This window comes from Nymphalis io, chromosome 6, assembly GCF_905147045.1.
Source record: "Nymphalis io chromosome 6, ilAglIoxx1.1, whole genome shotgun sequence".
NCBI classification, from domain to species: Eukaryota; Metazoa; Arthropoda; class Insecta; order Lepidoptera; family Nymphalidae; genus Nymphalis; species Nymphalis io.
In genome coordinates, this window is record NC_065893.1 from 1,516,932 (window position 1) to 1,542,887 (window position 25,956).

General features: G+C 32.9%; 1 protein-coding gene across 1 annotated transcript in view; it reads left to right on the top strand.

Annotated features, from left to right (window-relative positions):
- Positions 1 to 7,335: 7,335 nt before the first annotated feature.
- Positions 7,336 to 25,956, top strand: part of LOC126769115 (centaurin-gamma-1A) — a 259,730-nt gene continuing 241,109 nt past the window's right edge. Inside the window, exon 1 of the mRNA XM_050487676.1 lies at positions 7,336 to 7,780. Within this exon, the coding sequence (XP_050343633.1) occupies positions 7,585 to 7,780 (196 nt within the window). The 5' untranslated portion in view covers positions 7,336 to 7,584. The remainder of the gene's footprint in view (positions 7,781 to 25,956) is intronic.

Sequence of the window (25,956 nt, forward strand, 5' to 3'; positions counted from 1 at the left end):
CAATCTGGTCTGATCGGTATGTTCTTGTATTTAATCAAAATAGGACAATTATAATATTTTAATCAAACTAGTTAATACCGTAATAGCCTGTGAATGTCCCACTGAAGGCCTCCTCTCCCTTTTTGAAGTAAATGTTTGGAGCTTATTCCACCACGCTGCTCCAGTGCGGGTTGGTGGAATACACATGTGGCATAATTTCAATGAAATTAGGTAGGTAGCAGGTTTCCTCACGATGATTCCTCATCATAAAGCACGAGATAAATTATAATTACAAATTAAGCACATAAAAATTCAGTGGTGCTTGTCCCGGGTTTGACCAGACGATCATCGGTTAAGATTCACGCGTTCTTACCACTGGGCGATCTCGGCTTAAACTAGTTAATATTTTTTCTAAATTATAAGTTAAGTGGCAGTTAGAAAACATCTCATATTGGGCGTCTCTACCTTTATGAAGTCAAAGGTTATATTTTTTTTTTCACCACTACACATCAACAAATTTTTATTGTGTTCTTGTTCGAAAGGCGAGCGATCGAGTGTTATTATAATCACGACGGATATAACGTCTTACATCTCATGGTTAGTGGCGCATTAACGTCGCAAGAAGTGGTTTAAAATTCTTACATTAATATTATTATGTACATATATATTTGACGAGCCGGTTGGCGTGGTTGGTATAACACTTGCCTTACACGCCGAAGGTTGTGGGTTCGATTCCCACCCAGGACAGACATCTGTGTGAATATGTATGTTTGTCCTGAGTCTGGGTGTAATTATCTATATAAGTATGTATTTACAAAAAAAAAAAGTAGTATATGTAGTATATCAGTTGTCTGGTATCCATAGCACAAGCTTTGTACAAGCTTAATTTGGGATCAGATGGCCGTGTGTGAAAAATGTCCCAGGATATTATTATTATTATATTATATATATGTATGTAAGCTAGCGCTCGAGTTGGTTGTGTGACCAATATATAATACTATATGTATTTGTAAAGAAATCATTGTATTTAAATTTCTTTAATGTTTAATAAGTTTTCATTGATACTGGCATTTATGTTTTATGTAATCGTTTTTATATGAGAATAACAACAATTAGAAATGACATTTAAAAAAAAATAATGTTTTAAAAAAATAATTATTTAGTAAGAAAAGTAATAAGGAATCGTGAGGTAAAACGGAACAATAAACTTTAAATGTCGTTTCTTTGGATACAAAGCAACCTCAAGTTTATTTATTTCTAATCCTTAAGATAATAAAATAATATTAAAAATAATAATAAAAATTAAGCTAAATTATATCAATATTTAATAGACTAACAAACGAATAATGAACTCAAAACAATAAGTAAAGAGAACGAACGAATTTATTATGATTTTTGTTATATTCGTATAAAGAAAATATTATACTGTATTGTAATTGTTAAGAAGTTCATTTATTTTATTTTTGATGGTATTGGGTACATCGACATTGACACTGCTAGAAATATTGACGAGGTCTTAAATCAAAATAACTATATATCAATCAATCAATCAACAGCCAATCGTTGTCCACTGCTGAACATAGGCCTCTCCCAAGGTGCGCCAAAGCTCCCTGTCCTTCGCCTTCCGCATCCAGTTGGTGCCCGCCACCTTCTTAAGGTCGTCGGTCCACCTGGCTGGAGGGCGCCCTACGCTGCGCTTGCCGATTCGCGGTCTCCACTCTAGGACTCGTCTGCTCCAACGGCCATCGGTCCTACGACATACGTGACCAGCCCACTGCCACTTCAGCCTGTTAATTTTGCAAGCTATGTTGGTGACTCCGGTTCTTTTCCGGATAATCTCATTTCTGATCTTATCCTTCAAAGATACCCGAGCATAGCTCGCTCCATAGCACGCTGAGCGACTTTGAATTTGTGGACTAGTCCCGCAGTTAGTATATATATATATACATATATTGTCTTATGATGTCTTACATCGTCAATGCTGGATTATCATACTGGAACTTATTGCTGTTTGGCACACACACAGTAAAATGTGATGAGTGAATGGAAACCCATAAAAGCTTACACAAAACCCAACTATAAAATTGGTAAGATTGCAGACTGCCGGGAGTTAGGCGCCGGGACGAACTAATAATTAAGGTTTTTCTGTCAATAATTTCTCAGTAGCAGCAGTATTACATTACACAGCCGACGTGTGGCTGATCAATCTCCTATCGATGTCAAAATTCCGTTGAGCTGTGGGAATAGAGAGTGCATCTGAGTTCGTATACACTTGTGCAATATAATATCCCCCACGCAATTGGCTAGTATCCTAATCCACAAGTTATTTCTTGAATTCAGTTATAATATTTTGTTGGTAAAACGTTCGAATGTGTAAACATTAAATTTATTAGTGAAGCCGTTAGTGTTTAGGATATAATACTCTTTGGCTATTAAAGACTTGCTAAGTCGAATATGCTAATTAGATTTTTATAAATGAAATTAATTCAATTCATGCCAATTCTCAATGTAAATGTAACAAAATATCAAGACCAAACTTAAACTCGTAAAACACCGTTATTAGTAATTTTTACACATGGCAAGAACATATCCATTGACTTTCCATCATTCATTTACAAAAAATTTTTTAATCTGTGCAGAAAAGCAAGCTGTCAAATGGCCAGTATGTCAAACAACAACAACAAGTAACAATAATTTTAATTGTTTTGTAGAAATGCCTATGGGGACAATATGTATTTTTTCACCCTTAAAAGACCATTGTTGCAGATGTCCATACGCGGGGGAAGTAATTCTGTATTAGATGGGGTTACCATCTTCACGTTTAAAAATTTAAGTTACTAAATACGTTGCATGATTTTGTCGTAAGAAATAAAAATTAAAAAAAAATTCATCCTATTTTTTTCATATTTTTCTTATAGGATTTTCAGTTCATTCCAAATTATGAGTTGGGCGCCACTATAATAATCCTCTCTTAGTATTATTAAGTCATTCCAGCTAAAGGTTGTACTATTCACGCATTACAATGATCAATGATTGAATGGTCGCAATCCAAGCGGTTTGTACTAATTATATGTCATTGAAACTCGCCTGGGAGTATTCATTGTGAAAATAGCGGATACATCATTCTTTACCTCGGCACGTAATGGTCTATAGATGTTCAGTACTGGGGACCAATTCTACTAACAAATTATCACTTTATCGCAATCGAATCGAAGCGTGATCGTTGCCGTTTTTCAGTTTTCCTATTCTTTAATTTAATTATCGACTATTGCCATTAAAGTTAACAATTACGTTTGATTTTGACATAACGGTATATGTTAACATATTATCGGTTCGATTCCGATTCGAATAAATACAGATGATTCAAAGTTGGATCGGAATTCAATAGGGAACGTATCGTAATCGTTATAAATTAGTAGAATTCGGCCCTTGTTCTGTAAGAACTTACTTCGTCACTCACCCGTGTATGGCTGACAACCAACTTAAAGTGATATACTATTTTGATATGTGTGAAATGCTTTAATTGTTATGGTCAATGTCGCATAACTCTTTTTGATATTTCTCGAACGGTTTCTGCGGTGAGCTTCGAGTTTATTCTTACAGAATAGCCCTATGGATTTTGATGAGATTTAGTACACGCCAGTTTCTATGATAGATTACACATTTTAATTGTTTTAATAAAAAGAAGCGGAATATGTGATTAGTATATCCGCATATATTATAAGAAATTATGAATTCATACAGGATACATAAATTTTTTTATTACATTATATATCTTTATTACAATATGTAGGTACATTTTTGTGCAAGCGTGCGATGGTAAGTACCACCCACTCATCAGATATTCTACCGCAAAACAGCGGTTCTTGTTATTGTTGTATTCCGGTTTGAAGTTTCACTCACCAGTGCAATTACAGCCACAAGGGACATAACATCTTAGTTCTCAAGGTGGTGGCGCATTGGCGATGTAAGCGATGGTTAACATTTCTTACAATGTCAATGTCTATGGTATGGGCGTTGGTGAACTTACCATCACGTGCCCCAATTGCTCGTCCGCCGACCTATTCTGCAAAAAAAAGCATTAGAATTGCCTTTAAGATGTGAAGGTTGCCAGTGTGTGGGTGAATATATGTATATGTTTACAGGCGTATGTGTAAGTGCTTATTTTCCCTCAAAAATTATGTCCTATAAACTGAATTTAGATGGAGTTCAGTGGCGTTACATTGAAGAGGCCCATGTCCATCATGCCATGTTGACGACAAAGGGATGATGATGATGATGACCGAATTTCGACCTCGGCGGACAAACAAACTGCATTGATATATTATCGTGCATGCGAGTGTGTGTACAAACACAGTTGCACTTCCGATTATCTGATACTCATAATACTTTATCTTTTTTATAGTATAGCCAGGGCAAATGCGAGATATGTGACAGATTTGGACTTTATTTCTTCTGGAAATCTTTATTTATTTAAGATATTCTTTGAATATATAAAACTTATATAATCAATTCTTTAGTGGGTTAAGGAAAATTGCAATAATTTGCATAACGAATATTAAATAATAATTAACTGCATTCAGGTAATGTTTTTCTTATGTAAAATCATCCATTTGAATATACGTAATAATTTGATGTTGTAGATAACCAAACAGATATATAGTATATACAGTACAGTAACAGCTGCTGGGCGAAGGCCTCCTCTCCCTTTTGAGGAGAAGTTTTGTAGTTATTCCACCACGCTGCGTGGTGCGGGTTGGTAGAGTACACATTTGGCATAATTTCAATGAAATTAGACACATACAGGTTTCCTCACGATGTTTTCCTTCACCGTCAAGCACGAGATGAATTATAAACACAAATACTATATACATTAACAGCCTGTGAATGTCCCACTGCTGGGCTAAGGCCTCCTCTCCCTTTTTGAGGAGAAGGTTTGGAGCTTATTCCTATATACTATATATACTTACTAAAATATTATAAATTCGAAAGGAACTCCGTCTGTTTGTTACGCTTTCACGGCTAAACCGCTGAACCGATTTAAATGAAATTTGCTATGAAGCAAGCTTGAACCCCGAGGAAGAGAGAAAGAAAGAGAAGAGTAGGCTTATAAAATTTTACGTCTACCTAATTCCTTAATGCCTTAACATGCAGCTAAGCCGCGCGTGAAAACAAGTATTGTACCTACATAACCCTATATAACAAAATTAATGTTTGTATTTATGCGTTCAAGATGCAATTATATAATAATTAATCGGATCGGAAATACTATTGTCAATAAAGCATCGTAAATGAACGGCCTTTATCACTATCAGTTCTTCCAACATTGGTCTATAGTAGACAGACTTTAGAAACTATCTTGTGATATTTGACTAGCTATCAATCCTGACTTCGCACTGAGAAATAAAATCTTTTGACGTTGTATTTTTTAACTGTTTTGACATAATCATTCGCCCATATTTTGTTACAACACGCAAATTTAAATTTCACATTACTAAAATTACAATATTTATAGTCGATTTCACTATTTCAATACATGAATTAACGTTGTCTGTTTAAATTGGGCTTCTGCGTTTTTTTTTTAATCCTATTTCGTATAGTAATCATATAAAGTCGGACATATAACGGTATAGTATGATAATATAATATATTATTATAAAATAATGTGCTATATTTGTTCTTGATAATAATTACATCAGCTCACGTACCGCCGCGGTCCAGCGCGCAGCGTTGCTCATTAATATTACATACAATGCTTTTCTATTGTGACTTGCCAAACAATTTACTGCCTGGCAATACTGGCATTCCCTGCGGAATACCGTCACGATAACGTTAAACGAACCTTAAGGCAATACGTTGATATTATTGGTGAAGTTACAAGGAATTTATCTCTTAGATTCTTGGATTAGTCCAATGAAAATGTTAGTAAAATCTTATAAAAATAATTGGTAAATCTAGAAAAAAACTACTTATAAAAAAATTGCTCTTTGAACTTTATATTTTAGAATCGTTTTACTTTTTTTTATAGGCAGATAACAAATTATTTCTTTTAAATAGGTCCTATATTGTATTTACATATTTTTTATGTTTGTGTCATATTATTTTCGTAAGAAAAATTAAATTAAATCATAATAAAATAATAAATGAAATAATAAAAACGGTTTGATTTTTTTTAGAACAAATAGTTTAATTGTGTCTTAATTATTTATCTGTCATCCGTTCGTTTCCTTTCGCGTTGATTAAACATTAATAAATAACATGAATAATTAAAAAGTACAATAAGTTATGTGCCATGACTGATATACTTGATTAATTGACTTATGGGAATTATTTTCATCAGACAAGCAACTTTTTTTAACCTTAAAATCAGATAGCAGTCCTGCAAAAATGCAACCTGACGGTAAGTGGTGGTCACCACCGTCAATAGACATTGACGCTGTAAGAAATATAAATATCTCTTACATCGTCAAAGCACCACCATCCTTAGGTAATATGATGTTTGGTCTCTTGTGCCTGTAGGCCTTCAAACCGGTCACAACAATACTAAGTATTTCAGGTAAAATAATTAATAAGTGGGTAGTACCTACCCAGGCGGGCTTCGACAAAGCCCTACCATCAAGTAAAAATAATAAATTAAATTTTCGAGACGGTAACGCTCATTGAAAATTTCAAAAACATTATTTTTCACATATAATATAGTAATAGTTAATAACATTAATGTGTTTTAATTAGTATTAAAATCTTTTGTCTTTACTTTTTCTCTTTAAGTCCTTGTCGCAGTATCCAATTAATGATAAAAAATACAAAAGATAATAGAGACACTTCTTCCTAAAGACTAATGAAATAAGAGTATTCAGAACTGTCTTTAATTAAGACTTTGTAAATAGAGCCTCACCAAAAGTGAAAATTATAGCGTAATTTTCGAAATCAAAGAGATTCCTTAATTATAATATTCTTGGAAGGTCGAAAACTTAGTAGCAATGAGGGACTACTCGAACTAACTTTTCTATAAGATGTACAAGTTTGGTAAGTATATTAATATTTATTACCGCTCCGACATAACGTTTTTCTGGCTAATTAAATTGCCAATTCGATAAAAATAGATTATGATAAAATACTGAATACAAGTTTAATACTTAAAAATAATACGAAAATTTCCAAAAATGCCTTAAAGTTATCTTGGAAAATAATATTCAAACAGCGCCATCTCGTAAAAAATCTTTGAAGTAATGTATGCAGGTCCGAAGCAGTGATTTGACCCTGTATTTGTAGATGGCGCTGATATTAAAATACGTGCTTGACAGATCATGCTTGGGACGCGTCAGGAATGTCACAGTTCGGTAATGGCCGCCGCCGGGGTGGTCTGTTCGTATTCTTGTCAGTGCATCGTGTGTTGATTGGTTGTTTACTTTATTTACATCAACATTATTATCGTTAGAACTATTGTGGCAAGTGTTTTAACGTTTTCTCTTATCCCAAAATAAATAATAATATAGAACAAGTGAGTTTACTGGTCCGCTATGTGCGGGCCATTCACGTAGCATTGAAATGGGAAAGCATCGTCCGGTGTAGTGTTGTGGTGTGTTTATAATATATTCAATCTCAATGCTGGGCTTCAGGAGCACTATGTGCAACCGGCAGCACACGCAGGCATGTTTGAACACGTCCCTGTCCATACGACAGGAGATACAAAGGTTCGAGAGCGTGCACCCATCGATATACGCTTTATACGACCTGGTCGAGCTCGTTCCTGACCCTTTACTGGCCCAGCAGATTCGTGACCACGTCGTCGCTATAGAAGGTAAGGTTGTGAAGCATCTTTGAGTCAGTAAAGCCGTATTCGGTTATGTTTACGTCCGCTTTATCTCGCGTTTCTAAGGCGACGCTGTGTTTTGATAAGACACGCTGGATAACCTATTTATTTATTACCGTAAGCAAAGCAAAGTTTAATTAACATCTTAATTGTTTGCTTTAGAGGTAAATTAGCTATTGTTTGGCAAATATACTATGTATTGTATTTATCTAGTCAAATTGCGTTAGAATGATAAATTCAAAACGCGAATTTATTACTTCTAATTACTACAATAATATTTACTATTGAACCATCATTTATAATTTATTATAATATATTAAAAAGGGTAAAACAATACCATTCAAAAATTTTGTATAAAAAATAAAATCGTGCAAGCAAATTAAATTAAATTACACTAAGTAATGTTTAAAATGCGATAAAAACATGGATGATTTTTGAAAGAGTCACAAAAAATTGCTTCAACAAATCAAAGCTACGAACTATAATATAGATTAAAAATATCCTTCTCGATATTATCACAGTAACTCGTATTGCGTGTAGGAAAAAAATAGCAATTACTGAGGTGAGTGATGTTATGATACTCAATACGCATAAAACGTAATCATAAAGTTCTGCTTTATCGTTTTCATTATATATTTTTATTAATATAATATAATCTGCAATTAAGTAATAAAAAAAATCTATTCTCATACGTAAAGCAATGTTCTTATTAAAATATTATCAAATCAAAAATCTATTTTTAAAATTAATATTTTCACCGCACAGAAGTGAAAAGATTGCAAACATACTAACCTGTTAGTAAAGTTGAATATTTAAAATAAAAAAAAAATTGACTTTGTACATAACATTTTTTAGTTGTATGATTCTTGATTTACAAATATTTTTATTATATTTGATTTACTATAGATTTTCAATTCTATTAGATATATTGCTGTACAGGCAAAAAAATCGTCGAACAAAACTTAAAAAAAAATACCGTCGCCTGACGAAATGCTACGTTTTGTTTCAATCGAAGCGAATCGAATGGATAAATTAAATGACAGCGTTGAATACAGATTAAAAAATATTTAACAGACAACTATAACGCACGAACTTGACATTAAAAATACCGAGTTCGTTGTAAGGCAGCAAATGGAGCGGCAAGCGGTTTATAAAAACGGTAATAAATCTAACCTGGGTGCCGTATTGTATAATCTTTCATTGTTTAATCCATTGTTATTACATGTTTTAGTTACTTCCGCTCGGACTTACGAGTACGTCCTTTATATTTTATGCAGGTAGAGCCAAATATTTTGGTGACATGAACAACAGTGGTATGCTGTAGGAATTTCAGGAGAACTGACTTATCATGATGCGTCGTTTTAAAGCTTGAATGCTATAGATGTTATTTATAATATTAAATGTAATTCTTATACATATGTACAATATATTATGTATCTCGTAATCCTCTCTAACGATTTGGCTCAAATAATTTATTTAGATAAGATTTTGCTTTTTAAATTTATCTAAATATAACTAATTTAGATAATTCGCTTGGTTATTTATTCTTATGTGACAACATATCATTTTCTGACGTTCCACGATCATGTTTTGCGTTTCGTTTCGAGTTCGTTTTTACAGAATCTCAATCTTGCAGAATCAGAAGCACTACATAACTTTATAACTCTTAATTTTTATTAATAACTATTAATAAAACTGCTCGAATAAAAATACACAGATGATAGAAAGCGCTGTAATGTATTAAAGTATAAAATCATTATTATAATAAGCATATAACTCAATATATGAATATATAGATGGAATATAAACGATCGTATATACTTATATATACGTATATAACGATCGTATACTTTGAGATTCAAATAGTCAAACCTTTAGACTTTAGTATATAATATGTCATGTCAATAATAAACATCGTTTTTATATAGTGTTAGTTGTAGGGCCAGTCCGACTGGTGGTAGGGCTTTGTGCAAGCTCGTCTGGGTAGGTACCACCCACTCATCAGATATTCTACCGCAAAACAGCAATACTTGATATTGTTGTGTTCCGGTTTGAAGGGTAAGCGAGCCAGTGTAATTACAGGCACAAGGGACATAAAATCTTAGTTCCCAAGGTTGGTGGCGCATTGGCTATAAGCGATGGTTGACATTTCTTACAATGCCAATGTCTAAGGGCGTTTGGTGACCACTTACCATCAGGTGGCCCATAGGCTCGTCCACCTTCCTATTCTATATAAAAAAAAAACATAAATATAATAAAGTAAATAAATCCAATGCACTTATAATCTCTATGACATTTGTATCCGATGTCTTATCTCAATGTCACCAATGTACACACGAATATTGACTTTACTTATCTATTGCATATGATACCTTGGTGTGTTTATTATATATGCAAATCACAATATAAGAATAAATAAATGATAAAATAGCATGGGGTTCGTATCCCACTGTCAATCTTTCGTTTATATTTACGCGTTCCAATTATTGGGCCGTTTATTTTCTTCCATATCTTTATATAAAAAATATTATAATTAACAAAAACTACTGAAAATATTATATTTAGGACAGACGGCTTCTTTAATATATTTTAATTATTTTTTATTATACAAATAAATTAAAGAGTTCCAAGTTTAATAAGCACTATCTCCTTAAACAGAATCAAAACGTAATCGCTTGCAAAAGCTTTAACATTTTTTTTCATTGTTTTTGTGATAAGGATATTAAATATAGATGTTATGTTGGTCGTAACTCTTATCACAAAAATCAAAGTCTTTTTGAATTTAAGGACGCAAGAGAAAAGAAGAATGTTCGCGAAAATAAGTGCGATATAAAATATATCCTATAGCTAACATAGCACAGCCACTCTTGTTTCTAAGTCAAGAAATTGTATTGCTTTCCTTTTATAAAGAGACACAGTAAAAGCATTTTGAAACAGTTTTTAAATGTCTACTTTTCTCAATGAGCACTTGAAGTAGCTTCATGTAGTACAAGAGTTTTCAACAGATCACGCTCTGTAAACCTCTGGCTTACACAATAGTGAACGTTACTTGTTAAATACTTCCGACATGAAAATTAATAAAATCTGACGAGTTAACAATCAGCGCTTTTTTGCTTGATTTAACTCCCCAAATAACTTTTGTTACAAACATCAAAAGCAGTGACTGTTGACATACTCGCGCTTGTTCATTTCTGTTACTGCCGCTGATAAATGGCATTTTTAATTAAAAGAAAAATGTAACGTAGGAATGCAGCGTAATCCTACATGTGTCGGATAAAATAGTGCAATATATATATCTTCAAACCCGCGGTGGAATAAGCTCAAACTCTATAGAAAAGAGAAGCCTTACCCACCATTACTATATTTACAGGCTACATTTCTATAATTTACTTTACTTCATAGTCACATTAATATTAAATCATTTGCATTGCCTTAAAATGTTATGCCCCTTGTGCCTATAATTACTCTGGCTCACTAACCATCCGAAACACAATTCCAGCGGTAGCATAACAGGTTAGTGTATAATAAATTATTAAAATTTAATTTCAAACCTTATCCTTCAACTATTCATGGCACGCGTAATATAAAACGTGAAACGGTGTGTTAACCAAATTTTATTACAAAAAGATCTCACCGAAGTGTTTTAGCAAAGAAAGTTTATGGCAATATTCAATAACATTTCATTGCTCGATCCATTACGGAGTTAGAGTAAATTGGAAAATCTTGTAAAGTACAAATGGTTGTTCGTAAGCTGGTGAATCGTTACAGAACATTAACCAAGGCCCATTGAGGCAATTGTACGGCTCTAAACAGTAATAACATAAAATTCAACGTTACAAAATTCGACTGGCTCTCATTGTGAATAGCAAACTAAACTTGGTATATTGCGACTCGAAATTAATTATAGGAAATATGGGTTTAATGATTTAGAACTAAGTGTGTTTGATTCAGAGGTCTTATTCAACTTCTGAATTTAAAAATCGTAATAATAGATATCCGACGATAGGATTGGATCCCGTATCCTTTGATACAGGATTCGATGTAGGGTCAAGGTGTGCTGCCAATTAACCTGAGAACCTCATGAGACTCGTTACTTGCTTCTATTCAGTCTTAAGTCTTTTGTCCAAAAACTGGATTGATCATTAGCGGTATGCTCGTGTGAATGTGGTTGAATGCGATTCTGCTCGGTTTCACGATTTTTTTTATTATAGTAATTGGTTACACTGTCAACTGTTTAATTTATGTCAAAAGTACATTCGTCTTTCACAGCCGTGGTTATTGTTGAGTAATAATTACTTACCTTCAAAATTATCTTAACATATAATATATACCTACGAGTATATAGTCATATTATAATAATTATTTGTTTAATTATTGCTTAATATATCATAAATATATAATCAACCATGGTGTTACCAATAAATGTGGTTAAAGGTACGATTAGTTAAATAATGTTGTGTCTTCTTCTTTCGAATGTCAAATCAATGATGACGGAAAGAGAGAAATCAGTGTTTAATCACGCACTCGCTAAATGACATTTATAAGGCCCTTGATGTCTAGTATTTAATTAATGGTTTCATTGACACGTTCGTCGCGTCACTATCGAGTGGGTTGTTGTGGGTTCGTTTGTTTAATTCTGTTATGATCGTATATTCAGGCAAATATATGAAAACTCTTAAATCCTACGATTGAAAGCAAAAGTAATGTTACAGTCAGTAAATGTCCCACTCCTAGGCATCGACCCCATGCTAGAGAATGTTCGGTTTAAAGATATTTTGTTTCTCATGACACTTAAAGATAAACTTTACTAATTTATACTTAATTTAAATATTTATTTACAAAGCATTCGAATTAATTACTTATTCTAAGATTTGCAGTTTATTTCACCACATTGCTTCAATGTGGGTTGGTGGATGTTGCAGAATTTTATCAGACACATATCCCTTTTCTCACGATTCTTTCGTTCGCTGCCGAACACGAGATGGATTATAAATACACTATAACGTCTATCTTATAAACCTAAATCGTTTCTCATGTCGGTGACAACGATCGTATTAAAGATGATACGAATCTAACTCACCCTTCAAACCGGAAACGCTCACTTCAATACAAATTCCCGTTTGCAAAGTGAGATCCTAGATGTTAACATATGTACCGACATACTAACACAACTTTACCCCTTCCGTATGATAAACACGTTCCATTATTGTGTATGCTCAAGGATTCTATTTACAAAATGTTTGTGGAGGTGAGTTGACTCAATTGTTAGAATATGTGAATCTAGATCGAAGTTTGGGTTTAAAACCAGTAAGCACCGCTGTTTTTACGTGATTAAATTGGTATTCACATTATTTTCATGTCATAAAAACAACATTACTATTTAATATATGTGTATATATAGCATTTTAAAAGGCTTGATACAAGATAAATGAAGTTCAGAAGGTAATAAAATATTGTTATGGCAAAGATTTATATTTTAATTTTAGCCATCCCACATTAAACCAAATAGGAGACTACAGAAAATTCGAAACGTTCATATTTTAAACAATATTATAAAATTTAAAGACCTCGTTTGTGCTATTGCAATAATTCAACTGAATCTCAGTTGATTGGTCAAATTGTCGACATCTGTACGACCTTTGCAATGGACTATTGTAATCCAATTGTTCTTAATGAAGGCGGTCCAGCTAGGTAGATGTAAACCACGTGTTCGTCGCGTAACCTTTGAGACGATATTTCAATACTTTGTATTTGCCAAGTAATTTTTCGAAGCGTTAATAGAGTAATAGCTTACGGGTCGCCTAGGGATCTAAAAGTTACAGGTTCGTTTCCGACCGCTTGGGCTATTGTCGTCCCCACTTCTAGCACAAGTTACTTTATTGGAGCGGTAAATAGGAATATTAGTAATTCTTTAAAAACGGGGCGTTGTCCTTACCTAACAGTCCAATACGTATGAAATGCTTTGTTTTTCTAATGTCTGGTTTATAAGATTGCAGATCACGTAGTTCTGACTTAAAATCTACATTCAGCCTAATATTGGAATTTATGGATTTAGATTTTAGACCAATTGGATTATGAGAATATATGGATTTTCGCTTGTGTAAAATTCCCTGCGCATTTAGCAAAGGTAAAGATTGGACGTTATTCGATCTATTTATCCAAATGTCATATGTTGTTTTCTTTTAATTGTTAAATATTATATAAAATAAATATACAACATGTGCGTTGGACGTAATCAAATTCTACCGAGGCCACGGTCAATAAACTCATGCTTTGTTACAACAATGTGTAATCATGCGTAACGTTCGAAATAAATTCTACTTGGTTTCGACCGCGGCTTCGCTCGCGTGTGCAGATGTCAGGTATAAAAAAGTAACCTATGGCCTTCCTTGGGCTTCAAGCTTGCTTCTTACCAAATTTCGTCAAAATCTGTATTGTAGTTTAGCCGTGGAAGACGGACAAACAGAGTAACTTTCGGATTTATGATATTATTATATCTTAATATAGGCAAGAGCAAACTAAGTGGTTATAAAGTAATGTTTTACGATACGATAAAATAATAACATTAATTAGTATTTATTAATAGTCATAGACTTGTGTTTATAAAAAAAACCGACTTATAACGAAATATAACCGACTTATAACGAAAATGTGAAAGGCGACTACTTAAGACAGTGAAAAAAAATATAACTTTTTCTATTAAATGGCCTTAAAGCTGAAGGTAGTTATCAGTTTAGCGCTTTACGATACCAGAGTACTTGTCTAGACTAAAAGTCTATTAGAATAAAATATTTATTTTTTAATTTTGATTTGATCAGCCGGAATATAACAAACTTACCGTGGAAGACCGTATTACCAAAACTACATTAAACGGAAATTCTCATAGAAGTGTGTCTATGAGTAAATTTTCACAGAAAATACTTAAAATATCTTGCTATGATGTAATTTATTGGTTGAAAAAATTAGTGTATTTTTTTGATTCCATGTCGCAGTCTTATGGCTAATTTGTTGATTTTTATTCTATATGGTACAATATATATAGCTAGTATATACTTGCTGTTCGTTTCAGTTTCATACTATTTTCAGTCGAATAACTGACAAAATGACTTTTTGAGGTTTAAATTTAAACTTTCTTAATATAGTTTCTAGATTAAACAGGCGAAAGAGCTAAAGTTTAACTAACGGCTAGGCGAACAAATACAAGTTAAGCATCTAGAAGAAGTTTTTCATTGCATAAGTTTGTTACGGCAGTTATAATTTTTTCGTTCGTAATTACTTTAATTAAAAAATGACGAAACCTTTAACAGCAAAAAGTTTATTAACTTTAAGTACAAAGTTATAAAATGTCGATCAAGTTTTAAAGTACTAATGTCAAGTCTGGCGTGTACTTCAAATTAAGGTACATAAGTAAATAGTACTTGTTTCGGAATGAGGGTATTTATTTATAACAACATAATATATATACATACATATTTACTTTCATTGTTGACACCCATAAGCTTTGTCAGCTTGTTGGGTGCTGCTTAAACATAGAAAAACTAACATATATATAATAGAAACACACATACATCAAAAATAATGAAAATAAAGTAAAACAAAATAATACACAGGCGAACTCTCAATAAACAAAGCAAAACAAAGCTTATTTAATATCGTAAGTACAGACGGAAAAGTAATAAATAAATATGGAGTAAAATAAATACAAACGTTTTGTTAAAAAAATAAATACTTTTCTTTTTATTATATAAAGGGAGTAAAGAGCGGCGGCGGAGAAGGAGCATGCTGATATATTTAATATTTTACTCGGTAATATACCAAGCATTTGAAAACTCAGTAAAACTTCAGATTAGATTGCTAGATCACCTCTTATTGCGATGGTTCCAGTTGGTCTATCCACTCGACCCACACCTGAACAGCACCAATAAGAACATAAAATTAAATGATGCCCGAATTTAAGAACACGGAATCTTCGTTAACATTGACCGGTTCCATCCGACTAGGATATTCTTGACGAGTGTTATTTAATAAAACTCTAATGACTAAAGATGAATACGCATTAAATAGAAATGTTTTTTTTTTTTTAAGTTAGAGCGGGCAAACGAGCTGGAGCCAGTGACCATGGACACCAGTAACATCCTAAGGCTTGCAGGTGCGTTGCCGGCCTTTAACGAATGAAATAAAATGGTAATAATCAAAGTTCGGAAATCATGTTTGAACCCTGCTGCCTCGGATTTTATCGAAAAAATGTTAACATTTTCAGTGGCTTCGGTCGTATCAATACAATCAATGATGCATTGCCGCGAGCAGTTTGCTCGGATGTTTGTTCGGACCGGTGTCGGTGGAAGCAAACGCCCGTGTTCGAATTTTTTTGTTGATATTCAATAGCCTGTTTGCAGAAATTATGTAACCTTGACGCCATAAGGTCTGTATTTTAAGTTAACATTTATGTTGTAAAGACTTTATTCGTATTTTATTATCTATTTTTTATGGAATAGGTAGGTGGACGAGAAGTGGTCACCACCGCCTATAAACACTGGCATTGAAGAGTGTTAACCATAACTTACATCGCCAATGCGCCACCAAACTTGGGAACTAAAATGTTATGTTCCTTGTGTAAAGTACTGCTGTTTTGCGGTAGAATATCTACCCAGACGAGCTTGCATATAGTCCTACCACCAGTGAAATATCTTCTTTTTATATAAAAAAAGCTTTATTCATATCGCTCTATTTCATCTTAAATACATTTTAATGGAGTGTGTGGTAGTAAAATAACGTGAGAATTGCTTTTTAAAATAATGTTGAAATTATATCGAAGAAATGTCGCCTACAACATTACTTACTATCATCAATTTATTGCAACGATTGGTGACATGTCATGTCATGACATGATTTGTGATATTCTTTATTCCAGTAGGCTCTATAAGCACTTCGTATTTTGTCACGTTACAAGATTGAATTAAACTTTACGATACCACCAGTTCGGACTCTACATACCCATTATATTAATTGTCATTGTGATCTGTCAAACGGTGTCGAAGTGTCTCAATCTCGAACAGAACATACCAACGTATGTATTGACTAAGATATTTTAAACATAAATAATGCAAATTTATTGTATGTAACAAACATACATATTATTCTACTTTATCTTATATACATATATATCAGTCTTAGATTATCGTAATAATTTCTCACGGTTCGTATCATAATGTAAATACGTTATCGATATTGAATATCTACTATAAAAATTATATCCCCAAACCAATTCTTTAATCTAGTCGCTTGTACGGCTACAGATGTCTTGGGTTTGAGTCTCGGGCCGGACCGTTATAAGTTGAAGTTTTCTAGCAAGACTTTTTCACTTGCAATGTGAAAATGTATTATTACGCTTTGGTCTGATTGCCAAATTGAATATCTACATATGAAAATATGGTTGTTTAACGAACATTGAGATTTGATTTTAATGTCTCGGTATATTTTATGTGTTTGACCACGCTTATATGATAGCACACATTGGGAATTTAACAAAAGTATTCAGGATATTTAAAATAAACAATGATGTTTTAAAGAATACTGTAAACCATATTAAAAATTCTCCGAATTTCATTCATCGGTCTTTTTCTGGGCGGAGTTATTTTTTCACCGGTAATAGTTTTTAATTAAATAATAATAATAATATAGTACGTATGTCTGTAGTATTTCATTAGAGAAAAATACACAAAAAGAAAATTCAAAAATATTTAAGAGATTAAAGAACATTTCGAATTTATTATTTGAACTAAAACATTGTGGAATTCATGAATGATTACTACGAATATTTATAAATAGAGATTATAACCAAGGAGGTCCAAAGCTCGTAACGTAAACTATTAATTAAAAATATAAAAAATAACTATACCATGTTTTTAATATAAGTACCTGTAAAATCTTAATAAAATACCACATTGATGATTATAACCAGCTAGAAGTCTTGTAAACCAATTTATATGTCTTCGGTATATTAGTAGTCGGAAAGCTACCGAATGAATATTGTATTACACCACGTGGGAGGATCACTCATTTGTGACCACATTTATTTAGCTCGTACAAATTTATGTTTCAAAGTAAACGTGCACACCCAAAACGCGTCTTTTTTACGTAAGTTATAAGGGTCAAAATCGTTGATATTAAATAAGTTAATATGAACTTTATTAAAGCGATACAGGTTCTGCCCACGAGTAAGCATTGCAAAAACGCGTTAAATTCAAACTTTGTTTTATTGCGACGTAAATCAACCGGGAATGATTATTTTTGGTTTGTAAATTAGATTCAGAAATTGTATTTAAGTGTACCCGTATTCTTGTTTATGAACTTTTTAGTATCGTGTCGACATTTCAGTATTATTACAAATAAAGTTTCGTAGTAGTTATTATCTCTGTCTGATTTGAACAAAGTCCCTTATTTCTTTTTTCTCCTTACTTCACAATATAAATTAAGACGAGTGCGAAGTCGAAGTAAATGTAAGACGAAATTCGTTCGACCGTTCTTTTATCATAGTATGTGTATACGAATCTTTATACGTATGCATTCTTATGCAGCTTGTGATAGACTATTTATAGGCTAGAACTTGAAAAATACTAATTATGACGGTGATATTCTTCAAGTTATATTGCCGGTAATTTAATTATTATTCGAGTTTTAATAATTTATAATTATATACTAATACTCTGTTCGTAATAGCCGAGATGGCCCTGTGGTAAGAACGCGTGAATCTTAACCGATGATCGTGGGTTCAAACCCGGGCAAGCACCACTGAATTTTCATGTGCTTAATTTGTGATTATAATTCATCTCGTGCTTTACGGTGAAGGATAACATCGTGAGGAAACCTGCATGTGTCTAATTTCACTGAAATTCTGCCACATGTGAATTCTACCAACCCGCATTGGAGCAGCGTGGTGGAATAAGCTCCAAAACCTTCTCCTCAAAAAGAGGAGAGGAGGCCTTTAGCCCAGCAGTGGGACATTCACAGGCTGTTACGGTTACTCTGTTCGTCTATCTGTTACAATTTAACGACTAAACAACAGAACCGATTTTGATGAAAATCGGTTTATAAAACATCTACGAAACTATTAATTATAATATGTTTTGACACAGTGTACTGCTTTTTTACATTATTTTTCAGTCACACTTAATCACCACCCGCTCTGAAGTAGAATGGTCGAATACTGGTGGTAGGGCTTTGTGCAAGCTCGTCTGGGTAGGTACCACCCACTCATCAGATATTCTACCGCAAAACAGCAATACTTGATATTGTTGTGTTCCGGTTTGAAGGGTGAGTGAGCCAGTGTAATTACAGGCACAAGGGACATAAAATCTTAGTTCCCAAGGTTGGTGGCGCATTGGCTATAAGCGATGGTTGACATTTCTTACAATGCCAATGTCTAATGCGTTTGGTGACCACTTACCATCAGGTGGCCCATATGCTCGTTCACCTTCCTATTCTATAAAAAAAAAAAAAAGTCTTTCTTAAGATAATAAAAGGTGTATTTTTAACACATGAATATAAACTAAATATATACACAGCTAAATTAAAAAATGGTAAACATTACGATATTATTAATGATTTTGATACATATATGATATCACGTGACTCGCAAGTAGTTATGTATAACGTGCGCTGATACTTGTGCAATCTTATTTAACAGTTCCATACAACCGTACCGTTACCGTTCAAGAAACGGTGTACCCGTGATTTCACAGTTGGGAAGTTATTTGGACTAAGTTTATATCTCATACTTACCTATATAAGAAATATGTTGCAGATACATATAGCTTTTTTATCGAACGCGGTAAAGCGCGTTAACATTTATGTTATATTTATAATTCGATTTATTTTCGAATCTTTAACTTTACTTTCATTTATGATGATTATGAAAAACACACACAAATATATCTGAAATTCGAAGACCTCTAAACTTTTAAGCTTAGTAAATTTTGAAGATTTCAATTTTATTGGTCACCTCGAAGCATTTTTTAACAGTCATTTTTGTTGGCTCAACGCGGATATTGAACCTAGGACGTTAGGATCTGCAGCCTTAAAACTTTTAAACTTTAAAGTGTTCAAACTACATTTTTTATTGAGTAGAGTATTTTTTATTGGTCACCAAAGCCCATAGACATTGTCATTGTAAGAAATGTTAACCATCGCTTACATAGCCATAGCGTCACCATCCTTGGGAACTAATATATTATATCCCTTGTGCCTGTAATTACACTGGCTCACTCGCCCTTCAAAACGGAACACAACAATACCAAGTACTGAGGTTTTGCGGTAGAATGAGAGACGAGACGAGCTTGCACAAAGCCCTACCACCACTCAAATTTATTATAAGGAAGCTATCAAACAATATTATTAAATTACTATAAATATATAACGACATCAAAATGAAGGTGGGACGACTAATTAATAAAAAATGCAAATCTTATCTATTTAGATCAAAATTATAAGGCCTGGACGTAACTTCGGAAAAATAAAACTGCGTCACTGAATGTCGAACGTTGATCGAGTTTTTGTTTGTTTATTTTTTTTTTTTGTCGAGTTCGACCTCGTTTTTTATAACGTGAGATGAAACCGTGTGTCCTATTGTTTCAATGAAAACTCGTATTGTTTAACTGTTTACATCTAATTAAGAGTACACAATGAAATTGTACCCATACTTACTCTTATCATTTTTCACCTTAAATTTCTGTATGAGTTATTTACGCGAATAAAAGTGAAATTGTAAATGTTTAAAATTCTTTAAAACAATGAAACAATAATTTAATTAAATCATAAATGTAAAAGTTTTTCAAAAAACGACGAACAATTTTATAAAGTCGTTTTCGAAACTTTGTACAAACAAATTAAAATAATAAGAATAATATTTTAATTACATTTAAGAAAAGCTTATGAGATTGTATTTAATTATTGTTATTTAAATAATAGTGAGTCTTGAGTTGGTTGGTTGGCCCATTGGTTAAAACGCGTGAATGTTAACAGATTTTTTTTTATAGAATAGGAAGGTGGACGAGCATATGGGCCACCTGATGGTAAGTGGTCAAAAACGCCCTTAGACATTGGCATTGTAAGAAATGTCAACCATCGCTTATAGCCAATGCGCCACCAACCTTGGGACTAAGATTTTATGTCCCTTGTGCCTGTAATTACACTGGCTCACTCACCCTTCAAACCGGAACACAACAATATCAAGTATTGCTGTTTTGCGGTAGAATATCTGATGAGTGGGTGGTACCTACCCAGACGAGCTTGCACAAAGCCCTACCACCAGTGATGCGCGGGTTCAAACCCGAGCAAGCACCATTGAATTTTCATGTGTTTAATTCGTAATTCATCTCGATCTCGTTTTATAGGCGATAGAATAACGGATTAGTAAGTGGTGATCGCCCAGGCATCTTTAAAGTTTTTGCCATTGGAATAGATTTTATAAGATTACGTCCAACTTCAAATATTTGTTTACGTAAGTTATTCTAACTCATCTCGTTCCTTTACTTGTTTTTTCAATTCCTTAGAATAATAACTGGAGTCTGGTATATTGTTTACATATAATTATCTTTAATTTCATATAAATATTTTTGTTCATAACTTATGTAATGGATGAAATTAAAATATATAATAATAGATTCTTAAAAAAAATAGTAAGTAATAGTTTATATAGGTAACCTAAGATACTTCAAAAGATTTGACATATAAATTATTTTGTCCACGTAAGCTCATATGAATCTCATATTAAATATTTATATAATCCATATATGTATATATTTATTATAAAGCTATCATCAATACGGAATGATTGATAGACAAAAATACTACTAAGTTTTTTGTCAGTTCTTCTCAGTGGTATCTACATTTATTTACATTAAGAACCTTTTAAAAAGACGATACAAAAGTGCTTGTTAAAAGGCTCTATTAAGCACTTTTGTATTTGTATGCACAAGTAAGCACTTGATTGAAGCATTTTTCTTATTTTGCAAATTTTCCCGAGAAGAATCTGCAAGAAACTTAGCAGTCTATTCCGCAAACGAAATACATTGTCGATTATATACAAAATCATGTATCAGGACTTCAGGATACAGCCTTAAAGGCTATCTATTAGACTAACGAGGCTGTTAATATATGTATATTAGTATCTTATGTAATAAAATAACAAAACGACAATGAACTCAATATTACTCCTTATAATGTAAAATTATTTTTAAACATTTGTTAATTTAAAAAAAAATAATACACAAGCGGATTTTGTCGTTTGCTTAATGAAGATGAATGGTGGTATCCAAAACAAGTCCATTGTTCCCTGGAATGTCATGACATCATCCAATAAACCGGCGTAACCCTAAATTGTTGGGACTTTAATTACAAGACAATGGACACGGCTTCGCAACTTAGATTGTGAAAAAAAATTTTTTTTATGTGACTAATATTGTATTTTTGTATATATATATTGTTTATTAAAAATTAATAAAAAAAGTGCGCCCGGCTCATTTATGACTATGACTATGACTTCCAAGATACCGAAATTTAAATATGTAATAGTTTTCAACAGTATAACTGTTTACCAGTATAACTGTTTACCCTACTGGTGGTAGGGCTTTGTGCAAGCTGGTCTGGGTAGGTACCACCCACTCATCAGATATTCTACCGCAAAACAGCAATACTTGATATTGTTGTGTTCCGGTTTGAAGGGTGAGTGAGCCAGTGTAATTACAGGCACAAGGGACATAAAATCTTAGTTCCCAAGGTTGGTGGCGCATTGGCTATAAGCGATGGTTGACATTTCTTACAATGCCAACGTCTAAGGGCGTTTGGTGATCACTTACCATCAGGTGGCCCATATGCTCGTCCACCTTCCTAATCTATAAAAAAAAAAATATATTTTTGTATATAACAGCTTATGAACCACTATACCAAGCAACTTATTGTATGTGAGTGTGAAGTGCCTTAGACTACACCATAAGCACACGTATAGAGAGAAAGTGTAAGAATAATATAAAGAGTTATTATATATATTTAAAAGGAATAATAGCGTTTCCTGTTTTATAAGTAATAATAATATCCTGGGACATTTTCCACACACGGCCATCTGATCCCAAATTAAGCTTGTACAAAGCTTGTGCTATGGAAACCAGACAACTGATATACTACATATACTACTTTTCTTTTGTAAATACATACTAATATAGACAATTACACCCAGACTCAGGACAAACAGACATGTTCATGCACACAAATGTCTGTCCTGGGTGGGAATCGAACCCACAACCTTCGGCGTGAAAGGCAAGTGTTCTACCAACCACGCCAACCGGCTCATCATCCTTAAGGAATTACTAATATTTCTTTTTATCCCGCCCGTAAATGGCGTCCGCTATGATGTAACCGACATCTGTGTTAAATGTTACAAGAATCCGATCCAAGCGTTTGAGTGTGATTGAGTGTAACAAACAAAGCTTTGTAATGTAGTAATAGTCAGTGAATGTCCCACTGCTGGGCTAAGGCTTATCTCCCAAGGAAAGGTTTAGGGAGCTTATTTCACACTTTCTCCGAAGCGAGTTGTTGGATGTATGTACATGCTGAATTACATCCCAAACATACAATTTCCTTTAATGTTTTCTCTCGCCGCATAGATGAATTTAAAATTAAAAAAAAGCAAATAAAAATTTACGTTACATTATAATTATATTCATGATGTGTTTTTTATATGTATATTTTGATATTTATTTATTAATTTGTTTTTATTATAGATTTATATTATTTTATTTATTACTAATACCAAATATAAGGTTACCAAAGTTGTGTGCTACTGATATTTAGGTTGTATCCATGTTTTGTATTTTTTTTTAATCTTTATGGTGTACAATAAAGTATACTGATAAAAGTCGTTATCCATTTAAATCAGATCAGTATTTTTTCGTTCTTCTGTCAATATATGTTGGGTATAGTTTAAAAATAAACGTTGCATGCTACACCCCATTACAGGCTTAAATATATTTTCAATAGTAAATTTGTTTTTAATCGTATTGAATATCTTTTAAAAGCTCTGGATTTTATTGCATCATAAATATGATAATCGCTTGCGACTGAGAATTGAACATACGATTCATTTGAATAACGAGCGTTTAAACAATGAAGAGGTAGCGAGGTGTTGCGAGTCAGCTTACAAATTGCTTCTAATTTTAAATAATTGCGTTAGATTGTTATGTGTTAAAAATTCTATTAATTCTACGTTTCTTTTGGATTGACAGGTATTTACTATTTGTCATCTAATAAGTATACGACTTATATATTTCAAATTAAAACATAGGTATAGTATATACTTTTTGTCATCTTTTAAGTATAAACCTTATATACTTAAATTTATTAATTCAAGTCTAGTTTCTATCGAATTAAATAATTAAAAAAGGTATATAAAAAATGAAATTCGCAATCTTTAAATAATCGCACTCGTAATTTTAAAAGGCCATTTAATTTCCTACGCAGCAAGTGTGACCAACAAGGGTAGTGTGAGTAAAAAATTTGGTATAATATCAAATTTAATAAACGACGGCAAAAATTACGTTATAAATCAAACGTCCCAAATTAGTCGTTTATCCCTAGCGCCTCAAGCCCGTTACAAATAAAATAGTAAACACAGATTAGGAGAAACAAAACTATTCGGAGCCATGATTTCATAATATACCCTATAAATTATTTGTTAGAGCTTCACAAATTATATTATAACGCCTTCGTGTAACGCCTGCGGTAGACAAGATATTACGTTATATCGAGTTAATTTACACTATATCGAATGTTCATGACCAAAATATTTTGTCGTTTGGTATTCCTAAAGAAAACTTCATCAATCTTTATTGCTGTGTGTAATTATAAATTAATTAATTATTTCAATGTGCCTATAATACATTAGTTAATAAATTTTGTATTTCAATAAATTGATTAAATAATAATAATAGTCAATGTTAAAAATGGCCTAGTGGTTAGAACGTGTGAATCTTAACCGATGATCGTGGATTCAAACCGGGCAAGCACCACTAAATTTTCTTGTGCTTAATTTGTGTTTATAATTCATCTCGTGCTTGACGGTGAAGGAAAACATCGTAAGTAAACTGTATGTGTCTAATTTCATTGAAATTCTGCCACTTGTGTTTTCCACCAACTCGCATTGGAGCAGCGTGTTGGAATGAGCTCCAAACCTTCTCCTCAAAAAGAGAGACGAGGCCTTAGCCCAGCAGTGGGACATTCACAGGCTGTTACGATTACGATACGATACGAAAGAAAACATCATCACGCTGTACTGCTGGGGTGTAATTATAGTCAATCTGAAAAATGTATACAATATAGAAGCATTACACTTACTTATTGATTGTCAAAAACTACTACTCGTTAGGAATAAGCGGTCTGAGCAGACCTAAAAAAAAATTCACCTTTTACGTAATTAACACTATCAGAGATGTCCGTTCACATTGAACCATTTTGAACATTTTTGTTCAGGTTATTCTACTATTTCAGCGGCATTTAATCTCCGCGCTGCAGTTCAACTCAACACATTAAAGTGACTCTCACATCGTTAACTATGCTCAATTTCAACGCAGACTAATGAAATACCTTCATACACAAAATTATTTCGATCCCACGAGAAGTTTTAGCCAATCTGTTAGTTAATGTTGCAGTGGAAAGTGCTTATGGAATGGAATTTTTTGCTAAACTTGCTCAAAGGCATATATATACATATGTATAAGTAAAGTATGTTTTGTACACCTGTTATATATTTTATTAAGCGTTTATAACATTGGCAATATAATTTTTCGTAAAATCTGACGTTTATATTGTTTATGGTCGTTCTGTCAAGTATGTCTCTCTCTTTCTATTTCTATCTATTTGTATACTTGGAGATGGAAACAATAATGAATTTGACGAGCTGGTTGGCGTGGTTCGGTGGATGCTTGCCTTTCACGCCGAAGGTTGTTGGTTCGATTCCCACCCCAAATATTTGTGTGCATGAATATGTCTGTTTGTCCTGAGTCTGAGTGTAATTATTTATAAATATGTATTTACAAAAGAAAAATAGTATATGTAGTATATCAGTTGTCTGGTTTCCATAGTACAAGCTTAATTTGGGATCAGATGGCCGCGTG